At 40.2% G+C, this 20,925-nt stretch overlaps 1 protein-coding gene across 1 annotated transcript; it reads right to left on the bottom strand.

Annotated features, from left to right (window-relative positions):
* Positions 1–587: 587 nt before the first annotated feature.
* Positions 588–20,533, bottom strand: LOC142946782 (cytosolic phospholipase A2-like). Its single transcript, XM_076088306.1, has 19 exons — positions 20,232–20,533; positions 18,062–18,177; positions 15,860–15,941; positions 15,516–15,664; positions 15,122–15,235; positions 14,635–14,672; positions 13,882–14,026; positions 12,092–12,228; positions 11,519–11,741; positions 11,130–11,244; positions 9,604–9,741; positions 9,433–9,522; positions 8,649–8,714; positions 7,945–8,075; positions 7,685–7,796; positions 6,309–6,493; positions 6,019–6,208; positions 4,718–4,875; positions 588–3,706 (listed from the first exon to the last, which is right to left on the bottom strand). The coding sequence occupies exons 2-19, from the start codon at positions 18,077–18,079 to the stop codon at positions 3,557–3,559; spliced, it is 2,241 nt and encodes a 746-aa protein (XP_075944421.1). The 5' UTR covers positions 18,080–18,177; positions 20,232–20,533; the 3' UTR covers positions 588–3,556.
* Positions 20,534–20,925: the final 392 nt, after the last annotated feature.

Raw genomic sequence — 20,925 nt, 5'->3', positions numbered from 1 at the left:
TTTTGTTGTTTGAATTATTTTAGGCAATTTAATATGACTGCCTCCTATTCTTCTATATGATAGCCTAGTTTCTATGATAATCGTTTCTTGTGGATGATTAATATGATTCATGCAATACATTCGATTTGTTGTTGGATTTAATATTTGCCTGTATAATATTTATCTTCATGTTTTCATCAGTTTTTGGCCATTCTATAGAGGCTTGCTTTGTCCCCTGTGCACGAGTATCAGACAGTGTTGTCCTGCTCTGTCCTGACAGGTCCAGTCTGAGAGTAGATTGACTCTCAATTAAGCAGATCACAACCACCTGAGTGATGAGTGTTTGCTTGCTCTGCTTTGTAATGGTGATTTGACCTAAAGAAAATCTATTACACTAACTAAAATAACTGGGAACTATCAGTGTGTAGATCTTTCATTGTGCCAGATTTTTGCCTTCAGTAGTTTGCTTTTTGATTCAGCATCTGTAGACGTGTTCTTCGTTTATGTGTACCCTACACTCACTCAATATTATTACCTGTCATCATAAGGCTCCCGACTGACTTTGAGGCAGCTAGAACAGATTTTGAACACAATCATTGACAATAGAATATCATTTATAAAATAGTCTTTATAGTTACAAACAAATTACAAACTTCCCATAATGCAACCAAATGCATCTTTTTGTTAGACCCTGTCTGGTAAACAACCGCATCTTTAAATCTTCATCCAACCCCTTTTTGCAACACACGCTTTTTGTTGTAAAATTGTCGTCTTCGAGCCCAAACCAAGATAACCTTGAAGACCTTATCAGTGTGATTTCTTATATTTCACCATATCTAGGTCTGCCAACACTGTCATGTGTTTTTTTGTTTTTGTTTCATTCAATCCTGTCACCTTAGTGAGCTAATGAGCTAGATAACTAGTTTATGGACTATGAACATAAAGAAGTTTTTTTTCCAGGAATACATGAGTGAAGCTGAGAGAGTGAAAGAAGTTAAGAGAAGTTTACAACGTCTGGGTTTGCCTCTGCAACAGAAGACATTAAACAACCGTTTTCAAATGCTGGGTAGTACTGGGTCGTGTGATATGACGTAATGCAGTTTAATTTGAAATGTGCTTCAGAGTTAAAATAATTTAAAACATTAAGTTAAGTTAAAACATCTGTTGTAGCTTTAAGACAGGACGATCTTACAAAGGAACAGGTGAGAGAATATTTCTTTCCTCCAATAAAACAACCCTTTACGAGCTTTGTTGTAAGGTATTATTTCAACAGAAAACATTGCACACAAGATAAATTCTCTTTTATTATCCTTCTTTTTTTTACGATGCGCATAAACAGTATGTCGTGCTTTGCCAGTAAATGATCACATGACTGATCGTTTAGCAACTTAAACATTTGTAAACATTGTCAGAAATCATACAAATTTAATATGACAAATATTAGGAAAATTATAAAACTACTACAGGTTGTGTGGGCTTTTAAAATGACCACGCCTAAAATAAAAGTGATAGTTCACAGAGTTTGACAAAATGTCAATCAAAAAGATTAATGCTTGTTTTGTTTTTGCTTTGAGTACAACTTTAGTTTAGTTTAAAGTAGTATTTAAACATTTGTGAGAATGTGCTTAATTGATGTAAAGATCAGTACTACTCTCATTTGTCTTTAATATATAAGGCTACAGCCAGCAGGTGGTAAATTTAGCTTAAAGATTGAAAACAAGGAAACAACATATACCATCAGATTACATGATCACACCTGAGGCAGAGAAGAAAGCAAAGGAAAGGAACCGCCCCCCTCAGGTGCAATCACTTCACCTTGATGAGAGACTTAGGCCAGATATGCTGCCTTCCCCCTTTGTTCTTCTTTCTTTTTTTAAAAGTTTTTCCCTGCAGCCATGTTGTTTATGGGTCTCTCGAAAATACACCGGCCTCACCACTAGCAATTAGGGTCTAGAAACGTAACAGAAGCTTGTAGAACAGAAGCCAGATCAGACGTGACGTCATGACTTTGACTCGTATGTAACAGACAAATGGTGTCAAATAAACGAAAGTGAATACATGTATTCCCAAAACTATTTCTTGAAAGAAAACCTAAGACAATGCAGCTGACTGCAGAAAACAAATGAAAAAAGATATCAGGAGAAAGGCACTTTCCATAGGTTTGTTGGGTCATGAACTCCTACAGAGGGACTGCAGAACAGTTTCTTCCAAACCAGCGGGGCTGAAACATGAGCATAGGGGTTGGAGGTGCTTCAGTGTAAAATTCCCCTGCTCTGTGTGCAGCCTTTGGGCCCCTGCAGGTATAAGTGTAGCGTGTCATATTCCTGTTTTCCACTGCTGCAGGTGTAGGTGTAGTGTGTAAAATTCCACTGGGTGCCGGCGAGAGACACCGTTTTCAGCTGCGAGCGTGTCTCGTGATCGCGCTCACCACCTCCACCCAGCCTGACGTGAGCTCCTCTTCACCGTACGGGGCTGTTGGAGGCGTCCTGCAGCGAGTTGTGTTTGATGGGTGAGGAAATGGCCCGCAAAAACAAAACCTGTGTCTAAAACGCAGCCTGAAACAACATGATCAGGAAAATAAACACACCTAGAGATAGCAAAGAAAGAGAGGGGTAGATAAAGAGCGGGGCCGTTTCTATGGCATCAAGTTTTGTTTATAACAAAATGGTGGCTTTAATATGAGACACTCCCTAGAGGGAAGCAGGGAGTGGTCCTTCCCGGTAGGTGGGTAAGCATCATTTAGATGTTTGAGGTATCCGGGGGGGGTGCACGTGGCGTGTTTAGGAGTTGCCATCAAACAAAACCAATGGTTACGAGCTCCTCTTCCATGTTTTCAAAAAGTATTACATGTTTAGACGAGCCATCCAGTGAACAAAAAAAAACAAAATATGGGGATTTGCATGTTCTGCAGTCAATATGGAAATAGTTCAACTGACAAACAGCTACAGGTCCAGATGATGCTTTCTACAGTGCATTCACACAGCTCCAAGCTAGATTTAGATATGGCTGAGTCATAGTACAGATGCAAATGCAGCTTTGCTCTAGGCAGCATGAAAACCAAGAGGCATCCATATGAATTGGGAATGTTGCAACTGGAATAGAAAATTGCATTGAAGTGAATGAACACATAGATCTGAAGTGGACATTTCTTTCACTTGTAAAGAACTAAAAGACAACATAGTTCAGGATTTTCAGTAAATATTAACAATCTCCTGTTTGTGATGGAGCCAGATGTTGGCTGTAATAATCCATTCACACTGCAGTGTTTAATTCTCAACATCCAGTCTCTCTCACTGCCAGCAGAAAAAATTCAGCTGTTTGTGTTCAACAAACAAACAGTTTCCCCAGAAGTCACATTCGTGCAAATGAAGCCAGATGAAAATTCTCACTGTGTTGTTGTATATGAATGCAATCATAAGGCTTTAATCAGTACACACTATGGTTCTTTACAAAGTTAAAAGTTTGATTCAAAGTGTACAGGAAAGAGATCACCATGATAGCATTTTCCAAAAAGAAAACGCTTTTCTTTAAGACTGAAAGTTCACTATACCCTAGTCTTAGATCCGGCTACTGGTTCTCATTTCACATAAGGTTCTACGGTTTTGCCCCGAGAATCTCTTTTGAGAAACCTCTTGTTCGGGATCGCACTGAGGGAAAAGGGAATGGAGAGGCCTAAGGGATTCTCCTTTCGGGACAGGACGCAATCCTTGATGGCTTCTTTAATCACCTGCGGGGGACAAATACAGGGATTAAATACAAAATGCCAAACTGTATCAATCAATATTGTATCATCAATGAAAAATATATATGCTATCTCGAATCCATTGAATTAGGATTGGTAATCTTTCGACGACTTTCTTGCTAGATTTAACGACTTTTGGAAAGAGTGCTGCTACCTGCTTTCACTGGGAAAGAGTTGGGAACACTGGGCGGGTTTTTTTCTGTTGGATAATATTTAAAATCTAGTGACCACTACAGTTTCTCAAGATAACCAACCCTGCCTTAAAGCCATACATCAAAAGTTGGGCGGTTTCATTAAATATCGTTTGTTGTAAGAAGAGGTCTTTAGGTCATCCAACGATATTCCAATCTGGACCAAGGTAGCAGACCAACTGACATTACCATCCCTGGAGCCGTCCACCAGCATGGCTAAAAATGTCGATTGACACAGCTTCTAACGTACAAAGATCAGTATGCACACATTTGTTTGAAGTGCCGTGGCCATCTTAATTAATGCTGCAAGAATAACCAAACTTTGGTGTTGCTGGTTATTCTCACTCATACATAAATTTGGATCGACGTAATATCAAGCTGTAATGAGTGCTGCTGCCTAACTGTGCTAGAATTCATAGGGTTGAGACATCTCTGTTGACAGTAAGTATTAGTCTGTCTGAATGAGCTGACCTTCCAGTGAAATCAAGAAATACGTACATTGCATCACATGGAAGTGACTCAGGTACAGTGAGTGAAAGTCATTCTGACCTCTCACGGCAACACACCTACTATGAACTAGACCAAACTTGTAGTATCCGGTCTTGAAGGCCTTTGGAACTTTTGAAGTTTTGATGTTGCACAACAAACAGATATTTGTATAGTGACAAAACAAAAATGTAAAACTTCCCTAATGACAACACTGAATGATTGTGGATTAACAAAGATGACCGTGAGTCTTCCAAGCTGCAGACATTACTAATGTTTCATGTGAAAAACCTTTGCAAACTATGAGGACAAAACTGACCTCCAGGTTGTTGAGAGTGTTGAACTCCATGAGGTCATGGAGTCGGGTGAAGGCCTCGTTGGAGTACTGGAAGTTAAAAGTGGAGAATGGTGACTCGGGATCGTCAAAGATGTCAAAATCAGCAAATTCCTTCTCCAGCTCTGTCACTCTGGGAACACCTGTAAGTACAAGTAAGAAAGGAAGGAAATTAATCCACAAAATCTGGTCCACTGACCCATTGGCAGACCTGATATTAGGGACAAATGTTGAATTGTCAACATTTTTTTAATCTTTTGGTCACTTCAAGGTCTATTGATAAGCCTTTCTGAAGCTAATTTCATATATTTATCAGCAGATGGAGTTTGCCTGTTTTTCGGGGAGTTGCAGACGTACAATTTTTCCTCCTACTTTGTGGACCTCTCCTTAATCGATGAGGCAAAGAACAAACAGAAACTTTTAAGTCAACAAGAATTCAAAAGTCCTTTAAGTGGTAAGAAAAATGGAAATCTGTGCAAACCCCATCTGCGGATGAAGCTCACAAGATAGAAGAAGTAATTGAAAGCTCAAAAAATGCTAATACTAGACCACGAGATGAGCTAGTTTTGTCAACTATATAACATAATATTCCTCTCAATTGATTCAAAAAAATGCATGCATTCCATAGTGAACCGACTTCATAATGGCCTGTATAACTTCCACAAATGGAAAGTCCATTTATGGCATATTTCCTTCTGATGACTTTTGGGTTTGAGTGCAAAAAGCCTGTTACGTCCATAAACGGACAGCGGAAGTATGTGGGCTGATGACTTACTGAATGTAAAGACGCATCAGTGCAGATAGTATGTCTTTGCAGGACTCATGTTATATGTTCTGTTTACACAGAGCACTCCCACTGGAGCGAGAGATTCCCTACCAGCACCTGGCTACTTATGGAACCATAAATCAAATGAGCAGCTCACTGTAGTCCACATCTGCGTGTGCGCACACACACACACACACACACACACACACACACACACACACACACACACACACACACACACACACTCAGTAAACTGCTCGTATGCTTAAAGGCAGACGCACCATTTCCATCGCAAGACCACACAGACGCTGAGCAAGGTCATTCAAATGAGGGGCCCAACTTTTGGCTGAACATAAAAAACTGTCTGCTGCAGACTGAATATGGTTAAATTACAGTGTGCAATTTCGAGGAAGAGATGCCTCATGTGCCATGACGCTGAAACAGCAGCAATATTACAATACAAAGGCATATTTTCCTCCTCACACATGCTGTGGAAACCGCCACCTATGCACATACTTACCAGGTGCCTTGAATGTCCTGAAGTTGATGTTGACCAGGACAAAGTGGATGATAGTCGGGCAGTTCTTTTCGCCTCTTTCTGGTTTGAAGACGTAGCATTCCTTCAGGCCCTCACGGTCAAAGACTTTGGGGTCGATTTTGGGGAATGGAAGCTTGTTCATTCGAGCCCACTTTTCTGCTAATAGGAGCTCCTGTAGGATACATTTACAAATGACAAAAACATGTTCATGATTCCCTGTCAGGACAGATTGTTTTTAGCAATTTGTGAGTGTAAAAAGAGTTGAGTCGGACCTTAAATGGGGGGCTGGTGTCGCTGGGTCGTGCAGAAAAGTCAAAGGAGATAATGAGGTTGACGCCGCGCTGCGGCCGCAGAATGAGAGGGTAGGGAAGGTTGTAGGTCAGGCCGCTGTCCACTATGTGAATCTTCTTGCTCTTCACATCTAGAGGCTCGTAGATACGATTGAACTCATCTGGGTCTGAGAAAATCATACTAAATCAAATAAATGATGCAGAAACATGATTTGGAAATCAGACAATTTTATTCCACATGACTGATCAAACCGAAATAACTGTGTAATGACTCATCTACGTCATTTTCAATGGAAGTCATTTTCAATGGAAGTCATTTTTAAACCACATCTGCGCTTCAGTACCAATAGCAAAGCTACCTTACGCTGCTAAATAATGTTTTATATTAACAATGGCCTAAAATGACTTCATGTAATGTGAAAGAAGTAGCTTGTAGTTATAAACAAACACCCAACTCTGCAGTTCCCCTCAGCTCTAAGGAGCATTTAGGCATCTTTCGCGTCATTGTTTCAGTTTTCTGCCCCCAACCTTACTGTTTTGGTTGACTCTCGTCACTCTCATCGCAGACAGCTATTTGCAGCAAAAAAGTTCTAAAAGGCCACTGTAAGCTACTTGCCCAGCACCAACCATCAGACAGACAAGTTTAGCAACTAGCCGATGAACATAGTGGAGCATTTAAGAGCTGAAGATCCAGATGTTTCCTTCAGGAATTGGTGGAGACCAAACCAGCGCTAAAAGGACACAACTTTAAATGAATGATTATGTTGCTGCTATACATCTGTTATGTGAGACAGATGTGTAAATAGGCTGTGAAAATGTGTAAATAGTCGCAGTTGAAGTGTTGCTCAAGCGCTTATTGATGTATTCATGTTGTTAAATAGCACTGAGAACAGGCCAACGGCATTTCTTTAGATGGAATGGAACGGGGTGAAACAAAAACAAATGATTGGTTGATGCTTCACTGCGTTATTGGAGCGCTGACAAATGTTCAGGCCAAGTCAACTTTAACTGGTATCGCGTCAGGCCTATCACGCAGCGACTAGTGTCGGGCGTAATTTTGTAGCTTTATGTCAACGGCTTCCATTAAATATGACTGGAACAATGTTGCTGTAGTGTGAACAAAGCATTACTCGCATGCATCTACTTGCAAATTAAGAAATAAGATACTATGCCATTGTTCTTATCCATTTCCAAATATTTTAATATGATTCCTTTTGCAACTGAATACAGTTCCTAAAAATTGGTAGAGAGGATTAACAATAAACTGAAGAATAAAAACCAGAACATGTAAAATTATCATGTCCTGTCCTGTTTTTCATTTCCTTGAAAAAGCAGTTATTTGTGACCATCTTTCTTACCTGTGACGGCGTCCACCTCGTCTTCAGGTGTGGTGGCGTTGCACATGATCTCATTGCCTGGAGAGAACGGGAAGCTGGTGTTCAGGTTCAAACCCAGCATGAAATTATGCACCTGGCAACGGGTGAGATTCAAGAAAAAAAAGGTTATTGTGAATTTGAATACAGGAAAAGTGAAACGAGAATGCAGCTGGAGCACATGCAGTGTTTTGTATGAAGTGCATAATTTCATGGTTTCATGGGGAATGAACATATTGAGTTACCTTCCCGGCCCGGCCCTCTCTTGTGTTGAATAAAGATGAGTCACTGAAGAGTGACGTGAACATTCGTTGAACCCAGCTAGCCTGAGCAGTGCGACTGTACTCCTCTTCTGCGTACTGGTTCTCTGTCCCACCTGAGCACCAAAAATAATGACAGAGAAAATACTGTCAAATCATATGTCGTGGCAAAGAATTGAAATGTGGCTCTGAAAATGAAGCATTACCTGTAATACAAGTAAATAAGATATAGTTTACAAAAAAAGAGAAATTACCCGTCGACCTTCCAGAATGAAATTGAATCTACTTCACCAGAATTGCTACTGACAGCTACTGACTAGCATTTAGCTAATGAAGAGCCAGGAATTTCCATCAGTAGACCAAAAACAGAACTGAATGAATGTTGGACTTCCATTCATCATACAGTCAGAAGCACGACTCTAAATGACTGATAATGTTTCTATGTAACTGCATTTTTTCTTGGCCTGACCGAAACCACAGTAGATTTCCAGATATAGCTGAGTCACGCTAACCGTGGTTGCATTACATTTAAGAAAATGTGTTAAGGCGTCGGCTTTCCCTCGAACCCATGTGTCAAAATAGTAACTGACACCATTCAAAGTCAGACATATCAATTGCACTGTAACAAACGTAATCATACTGCACAATGTCTGTGTTCGTGAGGTCCTCGTAGGAACCGCGCACATCACCTTTACGTGTCTCGTCTTCACTGTCCAGGCTGTCTTCTCCGACAATGTGCTGTGGTTTGATCTGCTCTGTAAGACACAAGACAGCTTCACTCATCAGGTTTAACTCAACGATTTATTTATTTATACCATATATCAGCACTGTACCTGACAGAATGCTGTTGTTCTGTTAAGTGGCATTATCAAATTCCCTGTCTATTGTCTATCTCTGTCAAATAAGTCCTCAGAGAAATTCAATACACCCGACAAAGCATTCTTAAACTGGGTGGTTGTACAACTAGTTTAAAGGTCACCCCAAACAAATGAATTCAAACACAACAAACATGGGGTTGGCTGTTGGAATTTTCACAGGAAAGCTTCCTTCCCACTGTTGTGGTAACGTCACAATAACACACTGGTGTTATCTGGGGAGATCCTTTTAGGTTGGCTATTTTTAAAGGTGTGAGGATACCTACAGGTGTGTGAAAACAAAGCCATGAAAAGAAAGAAAATACAGACAACAATAGGATCTCAGGCACGACTGAATGTCAGTTTCAGTGGACGGGTGCACCATACAAGCATTATCTGGGAAAAAAAAAACACCTATACCCACTTACACACGTACCAAGTACCCATGACTAAACACATATTTCAGAATATGTTCAAGGCATGTTTCAAGATCCACAATTTCAAAATGTAATGTCACGTAGAGAACAACAATAAATATAATTCATTGAGATATTTGCACTTCACCAAAATAGTGCAGTTCAGAACAAAGCATACGTAGAAAGAGAAACATAAAGATTACCTAACTCCTCCTCCATGGTGCTGCCACCAGCTGTGTTTTTGACTCCCAGCACTCTGTTGAACAGAATGGAGAAGGCGCTGCCCCACACACCTGACACAGTGAAAACACACTGTTAGTAGGTGTATTCTCGTTAACTGCTCTGACTGTTTTAAATGCAAACTTTTTTCTCACCCATCAGAAAATGAAGAGGGTTCTCCTCGTATTTCTTGACAACGGTTCCCAAGAAGAACTTGCTTCCAAACAAGTCGGGGGTCATGAAGGTGCCGTACTTTGCCATCCCAATTTCATATGGGCTGAACTCCACCCAGTCTGCAGGTTGAAGCCTCAGCGTTAATGTAAAAGAAACGTACCTGTCACTGACTAACACGTTGGTCCATGTGCATTTTTACACTAGAATTACAATGCATGTACCGGTACAGTTCATTTCTGGTAGGTTGAATAAATCTGAATAAAGACAACTGAATGGAAATTAGAGAAACATCATTTGTATTTGAATTAGTGAAAACTAATTTGTAATTATAGTTCAATAATAGTCAGAGTGTCTGTAGAAGTCATAGTCAATATGAGCTAAGCTCTGTGTTGTCTGCAGTGTGCACCGTACCGGACGGGGATTCAAGCACAACAGGATTCATGCACAATATAATCACAGAGAGAAAGGTCAATAAGATCAAAGCGGGGTTATTCAGTCACCGGCTACATTTCTCTCTACGCCAAATGAAGCTCCAGCGTGAGTTCAGTCAGGAAGACTTTTGCATGCCTAGGGCTGTAGTTTATTTCTCATTATTCTGCCATTCACTTCACTCACTCATAATTTCCTCGCTGTCATTGTTCAGTCAGTCTTGATATCAGCTGTTCTGGTCAGCACAGCGACATAATTACATTGTTAGCTAATCTGTAAGTGTTGTTATCACAGTTTATTTTGCTTCAGGAGTTTTTCTTTGTGTTTCAAACAGACACAGTTTAAAACACATTTCTTTGTCCTTATTTGAACATGAAATTAGGAAACGTTGATACTGTAGCAGCAGCATTTAAACATAAAAAAACGACAATTCCAATTTCAGAGCATAGGATTGAGGGGTTACCTCACACTGCTCTCATCATGGCGACGGCTGAGCCGGCAGCTCGCAGTAAACCTGGCTAGCGAACAGTGCAAACAACGACATCAGGTGCTGACAGAGCTAACAGTGTTTACCTAAGGGGGAAACGGAGGGTGGACGTTATGCTTACGCAATGACGCCGTGGGTCTGTACGGCATTATCGGCGGTAACTGGGTCTCACCTGCACTAACATGGACGCATGGCCGGATGGACAATGTAGACATAGCACAGAGAGAAACTCAGATTACATGTTTGATGTTTGTTCAATTGGAGCGTAGTGTACAGTTGCTGCTCAGGCTGCATTTAGAATGAGGAAGTACAACAAGGGACTAACCCAGAGTCGATCATGGCCTATTCAGTTCCTTGATACAGCACAGTTGCTATATAGCACCACAGAGCCGTCATTAGTTGACAGCCTACCTCGTCATGATACATTGTGGTGCCATGACTCTTAGTGGAGCTTGGTGTTTGGCATGTGGCCAAACCCATCTGATCATCTAAAGGTACAAATATAGGCAAAATTGTTCTCTGAGGGACGTGGTGTGCATGCAACACAAACATAAAGGCACATGCAGATTTACAAAAAGGACAGACATTTACCTGCAAACATGAGCTCTGAAACATCTGGCTTGACATGCAGACATGTGAAGAGAGGAAGAGGACTCTGGGCCTGGTTTATCTTCTCCTGGATTCCACTCAGTTTGGTGTCCATCCTCTAGTGGGAGAGAACACAGTCTTTGAGTCATAAACACTAACACTCTCAGGTAGTTGGAGTTGTCTTTGTCCCGGTTAAGTGGAAGTCAAATAAAAAAGGGAAAAAATGGAGGGGAAGAAACAGAGTACAAAATATAAAAAATAAGCTTAAATAAGGCATTAGTGGGATGTCAGTTCAAAGAAAAGAGGAAATTTAACATGAAGTTATAAGGAGATGGATAAATAAGTAATTCCATCAAAATTAAGACAAACAACAGCTGTAAGGTGGTTCTTACCGCAGGTACAAGGGTCTCTCCTATGAGCATACCAAAGATATCAGTAAAGGTAACGGGCTGCCCTGAAGCCTTTTTGGTCCAGAGGGCCTGGATGTAGTTGGTGATGTGTTGAGGCAGCAACAGCTTCAGTGGGTTACTGCTAACTCGCTTCATCAGCTCTGCATTGATGTCCTTTGGGCCTATGTTTGGAAAGTCTGGATGAGAGTAGAGAGCGGACATGTACCTAAAGGGATAAAAAAACAGTAAATAGATGCTTAACAAAAATCACTGCTTTTTACAAGGTTTATGAGGTTCTTCCCTTGTAAGGAAATTAAATTCAGTAGGTCACTACAAACATATAGGTGGAGACTGAAACAAGCCAGAGGTGCTTGCTTAATGTGACAGCTTCGTACCAGCAGAGGAAGGCAAGTTTGTCAGTGAAAGGAGGAGGGAACACAGAGTAGAGTCAGACAGAAGAAAAGGACAAAAGAAACATAGCTGTAATGACAAAGAGAAAGAGAAAACGTGTCTTTAGAAATTAAAGGGATCAAGGAAAGAGAAGGTGTAAAAAAGAGAGGAGAAATAAAAACTGACCATGTAGATCCGGAGAGTCCGGCAACATATGTTGCACAATCTAAGACCCCAGACTCAAACAGAGCTTTCATCACACCTGAGAAGCCAACCATGGCACGGAAACCGCCTCCTGAGCCTGCTATGGCTATCACCGGCACCTGCAACACACACACACACACACACACACACACACACACACACACACACACACACACACACACACACACACACACACACACACAGACACACACACACACACACACACACACACACATACACAAGGAGACAGTCATAATGTGAGGAAGAAGAAGACAAAAGCATGCTTAATCGCATAATTACATACGACACCGTTTAGAGCATTAGTCTGACATTCATTCTCATTCTTTCACGTTGAGTAACTTCCTCTGAACTGTGAGGGAGCCAGTTGCGTCACGCCTTTGCAACATTTTTTCACTCGTGCCTTTAGATTTTGAACTATTTCATAAATCTAATTGTGCAACATTGCTTCCTTTCTGCAGTCTGTGTTTATGTCGTGGTCAGTTCTGAATATTTCCACAGGAGTCATCCTGGATAGGTAGTGGAGAAGTGTTGTAGCATGGTGGATGAGAGTAGCTGGTTATCTCATTCCTATGGAGCTTCCGGCACATGTTGAGGACATGAGCAGGCCTGGCTGGAAGATTACAGCCAGCCCCAAGGGCATCTAGCCAAAACCACACCAACGAGAAAATGAAACTGAGCTTAGCTCAGAGCAGGAGTGCAGAACTTGCAGTTTTGTGAGGCTCACTCTATGGTTTGCTTCCCAGTGGGAGGAATGTCGTAGTGTTATCATAAGCTGAGAAAACACTTTGTGAAAAAGTGCATCACAGTTTTGAATTTAGCAAGTCTGATTACATTACCTAAGAACAGCAGACCTTAATTAAAGATTTGCATGATTGTTCCTTTTTTTACATTTTGTTATCTTAACTAGAAAGTGCATAACAGTGAATCTGTTCAATGAGAGCATATCACACCCATCATTTTTTTTAAATATAAATGTATAATGTTAAGAGACTACAGCAGTTCTAGCTCATAGCTCATGTGAAATGAATTATGACGGTGAGTGTAAAATATGCGCAGCGTAGGTATTTAGCATCTATAGGCTCTGACTCACAAGACAGCAGGGAGTGAAGATGTTAATGTTCCCTTTGGGGAAAGTAGATTCAGAGCCTACATTTTTTGGAGGTGGGGCTTTTAAAATGATTAAAAATAGCAGCAGCAACTCACAGCATAGCGTTCAGGTGAGCGGCAGGCCAGCAGAGACAACATAATGAAAAACGTATTTTAGATACAACATGGTACAGAAATGGTACAAAATGTGAGTGTAGCTGTGGGCTGGAGCTCACAGGACTCACTTCATTATCGCGACTTTGTTAAAGGAATAGTTTAAAACTTTGGGAAATACACTTTAGAAGAGATGCCACTCTGTACGCTAAATATGAAGCTACAGTCAGGAAACAATTAGCATAAACTAGCATAAACGTGCTTGCTAAAACTTCAAAATAATTTAATTGTAAGAAACACAGTAGGACATTGACTGCCTTCATGTCAGCACACAGCGGCCTCTTATTTTTCATGGCGCATGTAAAACATTAATTTTGATAATCAGGCATTATATGTAGTGAAGTTCAAACTGATGTCGAAATTGAGTGCTTGAATAAATTAAGCTGTCACCTCACAGATTTACACAAATGACTGAAAACTGTTTAAGTTTCAAATACAAAGAGTTGCCATGTTAAATCTGTGTTAATACTTGACTGTTGCTCTGTTCCCACCTCCTCTGGAGCGCTGGGGAGGAAACGAGGCTTCTCCATGTCGAGCAGCTTCTTGATGCCCAGCATCACTCTCTCTCTGCGGGTCTGTCTGAACTGCTTCTCTTTGTCACACAGGGCCAGGCTGAACCGCAAGTCCAGATTGGTACTGCAGCAACAAACAACGGAAATAAGGTTTAATACAATCTGATTGTGGGAATTCAAACAATAACCTGTGTTTTACATTTCCTGCTGAGAGGCAGATAGAAGATATGATCTCTCTCTCTGTGTGTATGTGATACTACTGATGATGTTGAAACTGGTCTTTAGGTCAGATAAGATCTGCCACTGGGATGGTCTGGTGTGAAACACGCATCTACTGATAAACAACACCCTTTACTGTTGCTCATAATTATAAACCCTTCAAATATGTATGGCAGTTCCAAATCCTCCCACTTACGCCTGTGTAGTGATGCCACAGGAATTATGATGCATTTTAACCCTATATCATCTTGCACAAGTATCCTCTTGTTACTGAGTCACACTGCTTTAAGTTCTAATTTTAGTTTCTACACTGCGCCGCTGCATTTTTGAATACCTGTGTATTCTTGCACCTGTGACGGATTTGTTCACAAGCCTTTACTCACATCCAACCAGTATCGCCATTTCACACAAGTGCCTTTAGATTTATCAGTGAACTGTGAAAAACAATTATAGCTGTAAAACTTAATCTAATATACTGAGACATTTTTTTAGATTTCGAAAGGGAATACATACCAGATCTCTAGTGACATCTCTAAGTAAACTTTGGTTACCTGTCAAAACAAAAAAATGTGGTTATCGTCCAGTAAAGAAGCAGCAAAATAGGTAATTCTGCAAACAAAATCTATGACGTGAAAAAGAAAATAAAAAGGAACGGGACGGGAATGGTTAACTTTCTGCAAATCATCATTTACCAAATGATTGCATTATTTAAATAGAAATGTCATAAATCGCTTTATAATTGTGTAGAATTGTATCATTTAATTAATCTGTTCAAATCAAACACCCAAAAACTCAAGAGTTATTCTGCTGCCACATCATATTGCATGTAACATTTCATTTCCTTGTAATCCATCTTCACATATTTCATTTCTTTGGAAAACGTGGAATCCTAACTAGAATCTAAATGACGCTCCTGCAAGTTTTACCAACGCTCGCCTGCACAACATGAGTTCATAATAATGAAACAGCCAAAGCACTCTGCTGCCGTTGAATTTCTTACTTTGCCGATGAGGAAAGGCTCCATCTTTGTCTGGCCTACGCTGAGCTTGGTGATGTCATAGGTCGCAGTCCCAAGCGTCTCATCCATCACATAGTTGGCGTCCATTAATGTTAACTGATTGGGGTAAACATTGTCAGTTAAATAGTTAGTTATCATGCTGGTATGTGTCAAAGTCCGGTTCAGTTTGGTCAAGAAGTTACACAAAGATCAATGTAGACTTTCAAAAAAATACTTAATTTATTCGTTTTTTCTTAGATTACCTTAATGACTACCAAGAAGAGTCATTCTGATACTAATTTCTATGATGATAACATTTAACTCTCCACTACATCCCTGCTTGTCCTCCCGTACGGTTATAGTATGTGCAATGCAGACAATAAATTCAGGTCTTAACCTTCAGGACGTTCTGCAGTTTGGGATCTAATATGAAGTTAAAGGTCTCGTTCCATTTTGGGTTGATGTTGTTGTCTATGTGCTTGGTCTTCTTTCTGCTCTCTGGGGCCGTTGGGATGAACAGCTCCACATATGGATCTGGGGTGTCCACTGCACACAAATTCAGCAGTATTACTGAATAGCAGAATCCCAATCATGTGTACATTTGTAATAGTTTTTTGTGAAAAGTTCACAACCACATAGAAACAATTCCAGTGAAAATAGCTACTGCATGCATGCAACATGTTCTGAAAAAATGTCAAGCAAATGGGGGAGGCATGGGGGCAGCAATGTATCAAAACTCACACAGGTCACCCAGCGCTCCCTTGGTGACGTTCTCGGCTCGAACCACCGTCACTGTGAATTTGTGAGAAAACTGCTGATCCACCTGCAATGCAACATTCATTCAGTTCAGATAACTGTCTCATGTGGGAGAATCCCTCCACACAGGTCAGTAGGTGCATAAACCGTACTGCATTAACGAAATCTAGTGATGAAATGTGATGCAGGATTCATGGTGTCAATCAGTGAGAACATCTAGGGTTTTGGCAGGCTGACTATCACATCTGCTGTTCAGAGTTAACTTCCCAGCTGTGTTCACAATATTAAGCTTGGGATTTATAGAGTTCAGGTAACAATAAAATACTTACCAGTGCCTTCTTGTACTTAAGGAGAATACAAGGGAACAAGTTGATTAACTTTGTTCTGGCAGTTTTTGGCAGGTGAAAGCAACATTTCCTGGTTGTGAAATGTTTAAGCTGGGGTAGGCAGTTATCAGTAAAAGGAAAAATAAAAAACTCCAGGAATTAAAAATGCAGCTCTCTTCCTGCAATTCTCCTCTCTTCTCTGTCCTAAGCCCCTCCGACCACACGAGCACGGCATATGCATAAGCAGCAACAAGCTTGGGGTCTAACTTGAGGCGATGAAATTGCAATCTTCCTTTTTGTGGGTTGCTTTGCAGCGTAGGCAGTTGTTGCCAATGCTGGAATAACAACTTTTCTGCAGGACTTTCTGTAATGAATCCGGTTTTGACAATCTGAAGGGACGTGCACGCACATCTGCATTTGTAGAACAGCCAATAGGAACGCCCCCTCTCTGAGATGACCTGTGATTGGCCAAAGTCTCCAGGCATGAGCTAGATTTTCTGAAGCCTAAAAACAGAGCCAAGAGGAGCTGCTTTCTCTCTCACTTTAATGGCATTATGCTGAAGGGCTATTTTTGGAATTGCTGCCTGATAAAGCTTTAACTGGTAACTGCTTTGAAGAAATGGCAAAAGTATGTTGTATATTTCATCTCTTATTATGAGGAACAGCACCTGCACTGTAGTCAATCCAAGAACATAAACTGTACATCAAATATATTGCTGTACTCCGTAAATAATTGGGACGTCACTCATTAGTAAATTAAGATTTGTACCCGTTCTCTCAGAGTTTCCTAATCCAAAACTACATTTCTGTACGCCAGCACCATTTTTTTGACACCTGTCGTTACTTTGTGAACATAATCGATTTACTTTATATATTTTTCAGCAACCAAGGGATTTTGCCACAGCCCCCGTTCATGTCACCCTCCCGTAGTTTGGTAGCATATCGTAATTGTGACATAAGTTAATAATTTCCAAAATACAATAATATTTTTCACAAACTGCAGGTTTATACCCGATCATTGTAACTGGAAGGCAACTAGTACTTTCCTCTAAAATGCCAAATTGTTGTTGTTCTCCATAGACTTGTTTTCCTCCACTGTACCTCCATTTAAGTACCAGTAGGTACCTAAATAAGTATGTTATTGGTGTCTGATTTATAGAATAAAATTACACTGTAAATTGTGGGCTGTATTAAAAAGTGTTCCCAAACAAAGTTTAAAGGTCACCTCGAAGTTTGTGCAAATGCCGCCAATCTTAAATGTTGAAAAATAAGAGATACTTCAGTTAAAATACAGACATCTTTTGGAGGTCATTAATGTCTAAACAATGTTACTTTGTCCTTCCTTCACAGTGAACCCACATGTTGGATGAACAAGTTGTTTTGGATTTTTGTGACGTGTTTTTTTTGAGAATTCTCCTGTATTCTAAAGAAATCTTAACATCTGGTATTCACTGGAGTGACTATTCATGAGGGACACAAGTGGATGATTGTGTGTGATTGACTGTTGCATACCCTTATGTAGGAGGGATTATTTGATTTCAACCCCATTTACAAGTCTTTAAAGCAGAAAGTGTAGTGGGACTTTTAACAGATGTGAAATTGTCATTCAGGGCTGAGAATGCAGCTATCACACAGATTATTTTATGCTAATCTTTGCTGCTTAAAACAGCCCACATGCCGCCTGCTGCTGTGATCATGAAAAGGCCTTGCTGTTGAGATTTTGCTTTGGAGCAATACGAGTGAAATTATTCTACTGTACTATTAAAAAAACAATAAGGTAAGCCCTGCTATGGAGTGATTTGGGCCATGATTGAAACCACTGGAATCTCTGTTTGGTTTTGCTGTACATGGCAATACTCACGCTTATATTGGAAGCCATTGTGTGTTGTCAGGTGAGTAATTCTCAGGAAAACCTTCGTCAAGATGTGAACTTTAACTCAGGAGAACATCTCAGACAAGAACTGGAGCATTTGGAACCTGGAAGGTGAAACAAAAATGTTTATTATCAGTGCAAATGCAGGAGAACAGCTTTAGCAGACAGACAAGATTACCATTAAAATTGTTTCACTGGATTTCAACAACATTGCATCGCCATCAACAATCAGGCATGTTACTGAAACTTCTTGACGGAGCATACTCTCTTAAAACAGCCAAAGCTGCTTCAGAAATATCTTGACAGGGGCAAGAGGAAGTGTGCTGAACCACAAACCCCTGATAGGAGGTATGGCCAATAGCGACTATTTATGTATGTGTGACTGTAAGTACACCACATACATATGTAAAGAGAGAGAAAGAAAAAGACGGAAGTAAATAGGAATGCAACTTTAATGCCAAAGGTGACAGATATAAATCAACAAAGATGGTGTGTGTATAACATACAGTACAATCTGTGTATGTGTAGGCAGGTGTGCATCTACAGAAGAAGTGGTGAGATTATTAGTTTTAGCAACATTGAGGATTTCTCTTTACAATTGTTAGACATACATATGTTGAAAATAAATTTGCATACAGGGTGTGTATGTGTGAGTGTCGGTGCTGGTGATAGCATATCAAGGTCAGCAAGCCTTTTCTCAGCTGTTCACCAAAGCGTATCATTACTGTGGGGACTGAGAGCACGTAGTCTGTGTGTTCACACACAGACTACGTGCTCTGGTCACGTAGTCTGTGTGTTCACACACAGACTACGTGCTCTGGTCACGTAGTTCGCATCAGTGGTCCAACTTTTGCAAGTGCCAGTTCACTCTGCCCTTGTTCTGCGGTGTACAATGAGAGCATGCAGTCTGCTGAGTGCTGTATGTGCCAACCTAACCCAGAGGCTTCCACAGCACTACAGTAGATTTTCATATGTGGACGCAAAAAGTGTAAGAGATTGGCCATGATGCAAAACAGCTACAGTAAATTATCCTACCAACATATTGAACGTAATGTTACGTTCTTTACTTTTGACTCGGGACCCCAAAAACTACTGTAAGAAACAACCATCATAGCAAAAATATGAACTTGTTTCTTCTCACAACATTATAAGTTATTTGATTAATGTCATCTGAAGAAGAAGCACAGATAATTATTTTTTAGGAATGTTACAGTTCATTTGCATATTGTGTAAAATGAAAATAGACAGTGCACATGAGGAAATCCGTGTGTGCTCCATCTTTGTCTGTCTCCTTCAAAACCACTGACCTGCCGTATGTGATACTTTAAATTAGTACACAATGGCAAATTGCATAGGCAGAACAGGGTGGTTTTGACTAGGGGCTCCCAGGACCCCAATACATTGGTATTTACAAAAACACTAATTAAAAGAGAAACAGAAAACAATGATGTCATTAGGAACCGATTGATTGACAAAGTGTTGAAAAAGTGATAGAATATAGCTCTTGTGAGTCAAAAAGTATACCTCTGGGTTTGGATTATGGTTAAAGACATACAGTAATGTATCCAACTGTACAAGTAGTCGTGAGATGTAGAAGGTAAAAGTTGAAGTAAAGAAAAAAAAAAACTCACTTTTATGAATCACTTTGCTTTTTTCAAAAGAAATATAACACTGCAAAGTTATGACAAGGTATCTCTCGCCAAAACCAAAAAATGAGGCCACATTAACAGGTTTTTCCTGATTCTAGGCAGAATAAGGTCAGATCTGAAGACGCTGGATGGTGAGTTTGCAACCTGCAATGAAAGCATTGCCTCAGATAATGTAAGACAATAGGGATGATAGCGTAAGCTATCAATCTGCAATGTTGTGAACACAAAAAAAAGAAATATTTATGAATATGGAGATGTTCGCTTCACTCTAGTCTGCCATATTAAGTGCGAAATAAAAGCTGTTGCCAATCGAATTAATAAAGTAGTATTGCTCCGTAAGTGTTGGCAATAGCGCGTTTCCTTATCCTCTGAGCTGCGTAAAGTGAAAGGCTCACAAAGACACTGGTTAAACCGCAACTGTTACTGGCATTGACCTTCCTCTCCAAACTTGCTGTCCTATCAGCACAAAAAAATCCACTGTAAATGAAAAACAACAACTTTAAACGTACCTTAACTGTAGAGCAAATACAGAAAATTGTGTCATGCTCGAGAATATCCAACACTGCAGGACTGAAGAAGGAGGAGGCGCTTCTCAATACATGAACAGCGCACGGCAGTCAGCACCAGACTACAAGTTAACAAAATCGAACTACACGCAGAAGACTAACAATAACTCTCAGTTTGAAATGTTTATTTTAAAAACATGACAAACAGGAATGAGTTACGGAAAACTTCAAGTGTCCGATTTTGACTCAGCAGTCGGCTCCAGAGTTCTCCACCTCTGCAAATGCGCAACAGTGCGCAATGATGTCCACGTGAGGGCGCGTAAAGACTGACTGTGTTGACAGAATACACTTTTTTTTGTGTGAATTGCTGAGAACATGACAGAGGGGTGACGCTTAAAATAAGCATATTAGTAACATATTCCCATTTGTATCACTGTGCTGGTCATTTCCAACCTTTGTTTTAAGACACACATTGATTAGAAGACCCTTTGGGTTTGACACAATTATAATTCAATAAAGTGTCTATTTGTTCATGCAGTATTGTCATCAAATGTTCTCAAGAAGCACGGTTATTTTAAGTAATAATTATTTTAGACAATGAATAAGGGCGAAAGCTCATGGCATTGATGCCAACAGGGACCCGTGGCTCTTGAGGTTTCATACTGTACATTTAATCATTTTAATTACATTACCTCAA

Source organism: Anarhichas minor, unplaced genomic scaffold (genome assembly GCF_050575085.1).
Source record: "Anarhichas minor isolate MPS153535 unplaced genomic scaffold, ASM5057508v1 ptg000010l, whole genome shotgun sequence".
Classification (NCBI taxonomy): Eukaryota; Metazoa; Chordata; class Actinopteri; order Perciformes; family Anarhichadidae; genus Anarhichas; species Anarhichas minor.
This window is presented reverse-complemented; position numbering and strand designations above follow the sequence as displayed.

Bases quoted from the DNA above. Each gene is read 5' to 3' on its own strand.
- LOC142946782 (XM_076088306.1), bottom strand. The intron at 15,665-15,859 runs GTGAGTTTTGAT...ATTTGTGTGCAG, and splicing joins GGGAGCGCTGGGTGACCTGT to TGGACACCCCAGATCCATAT. The intron at 6,209-6,308 runs GTCCGACTCAAC...TGTATCCTACAG, and splicing joins ACACCAGCCCCCCATTTAAG to GAGCTCCTATTAGCAGAAAA.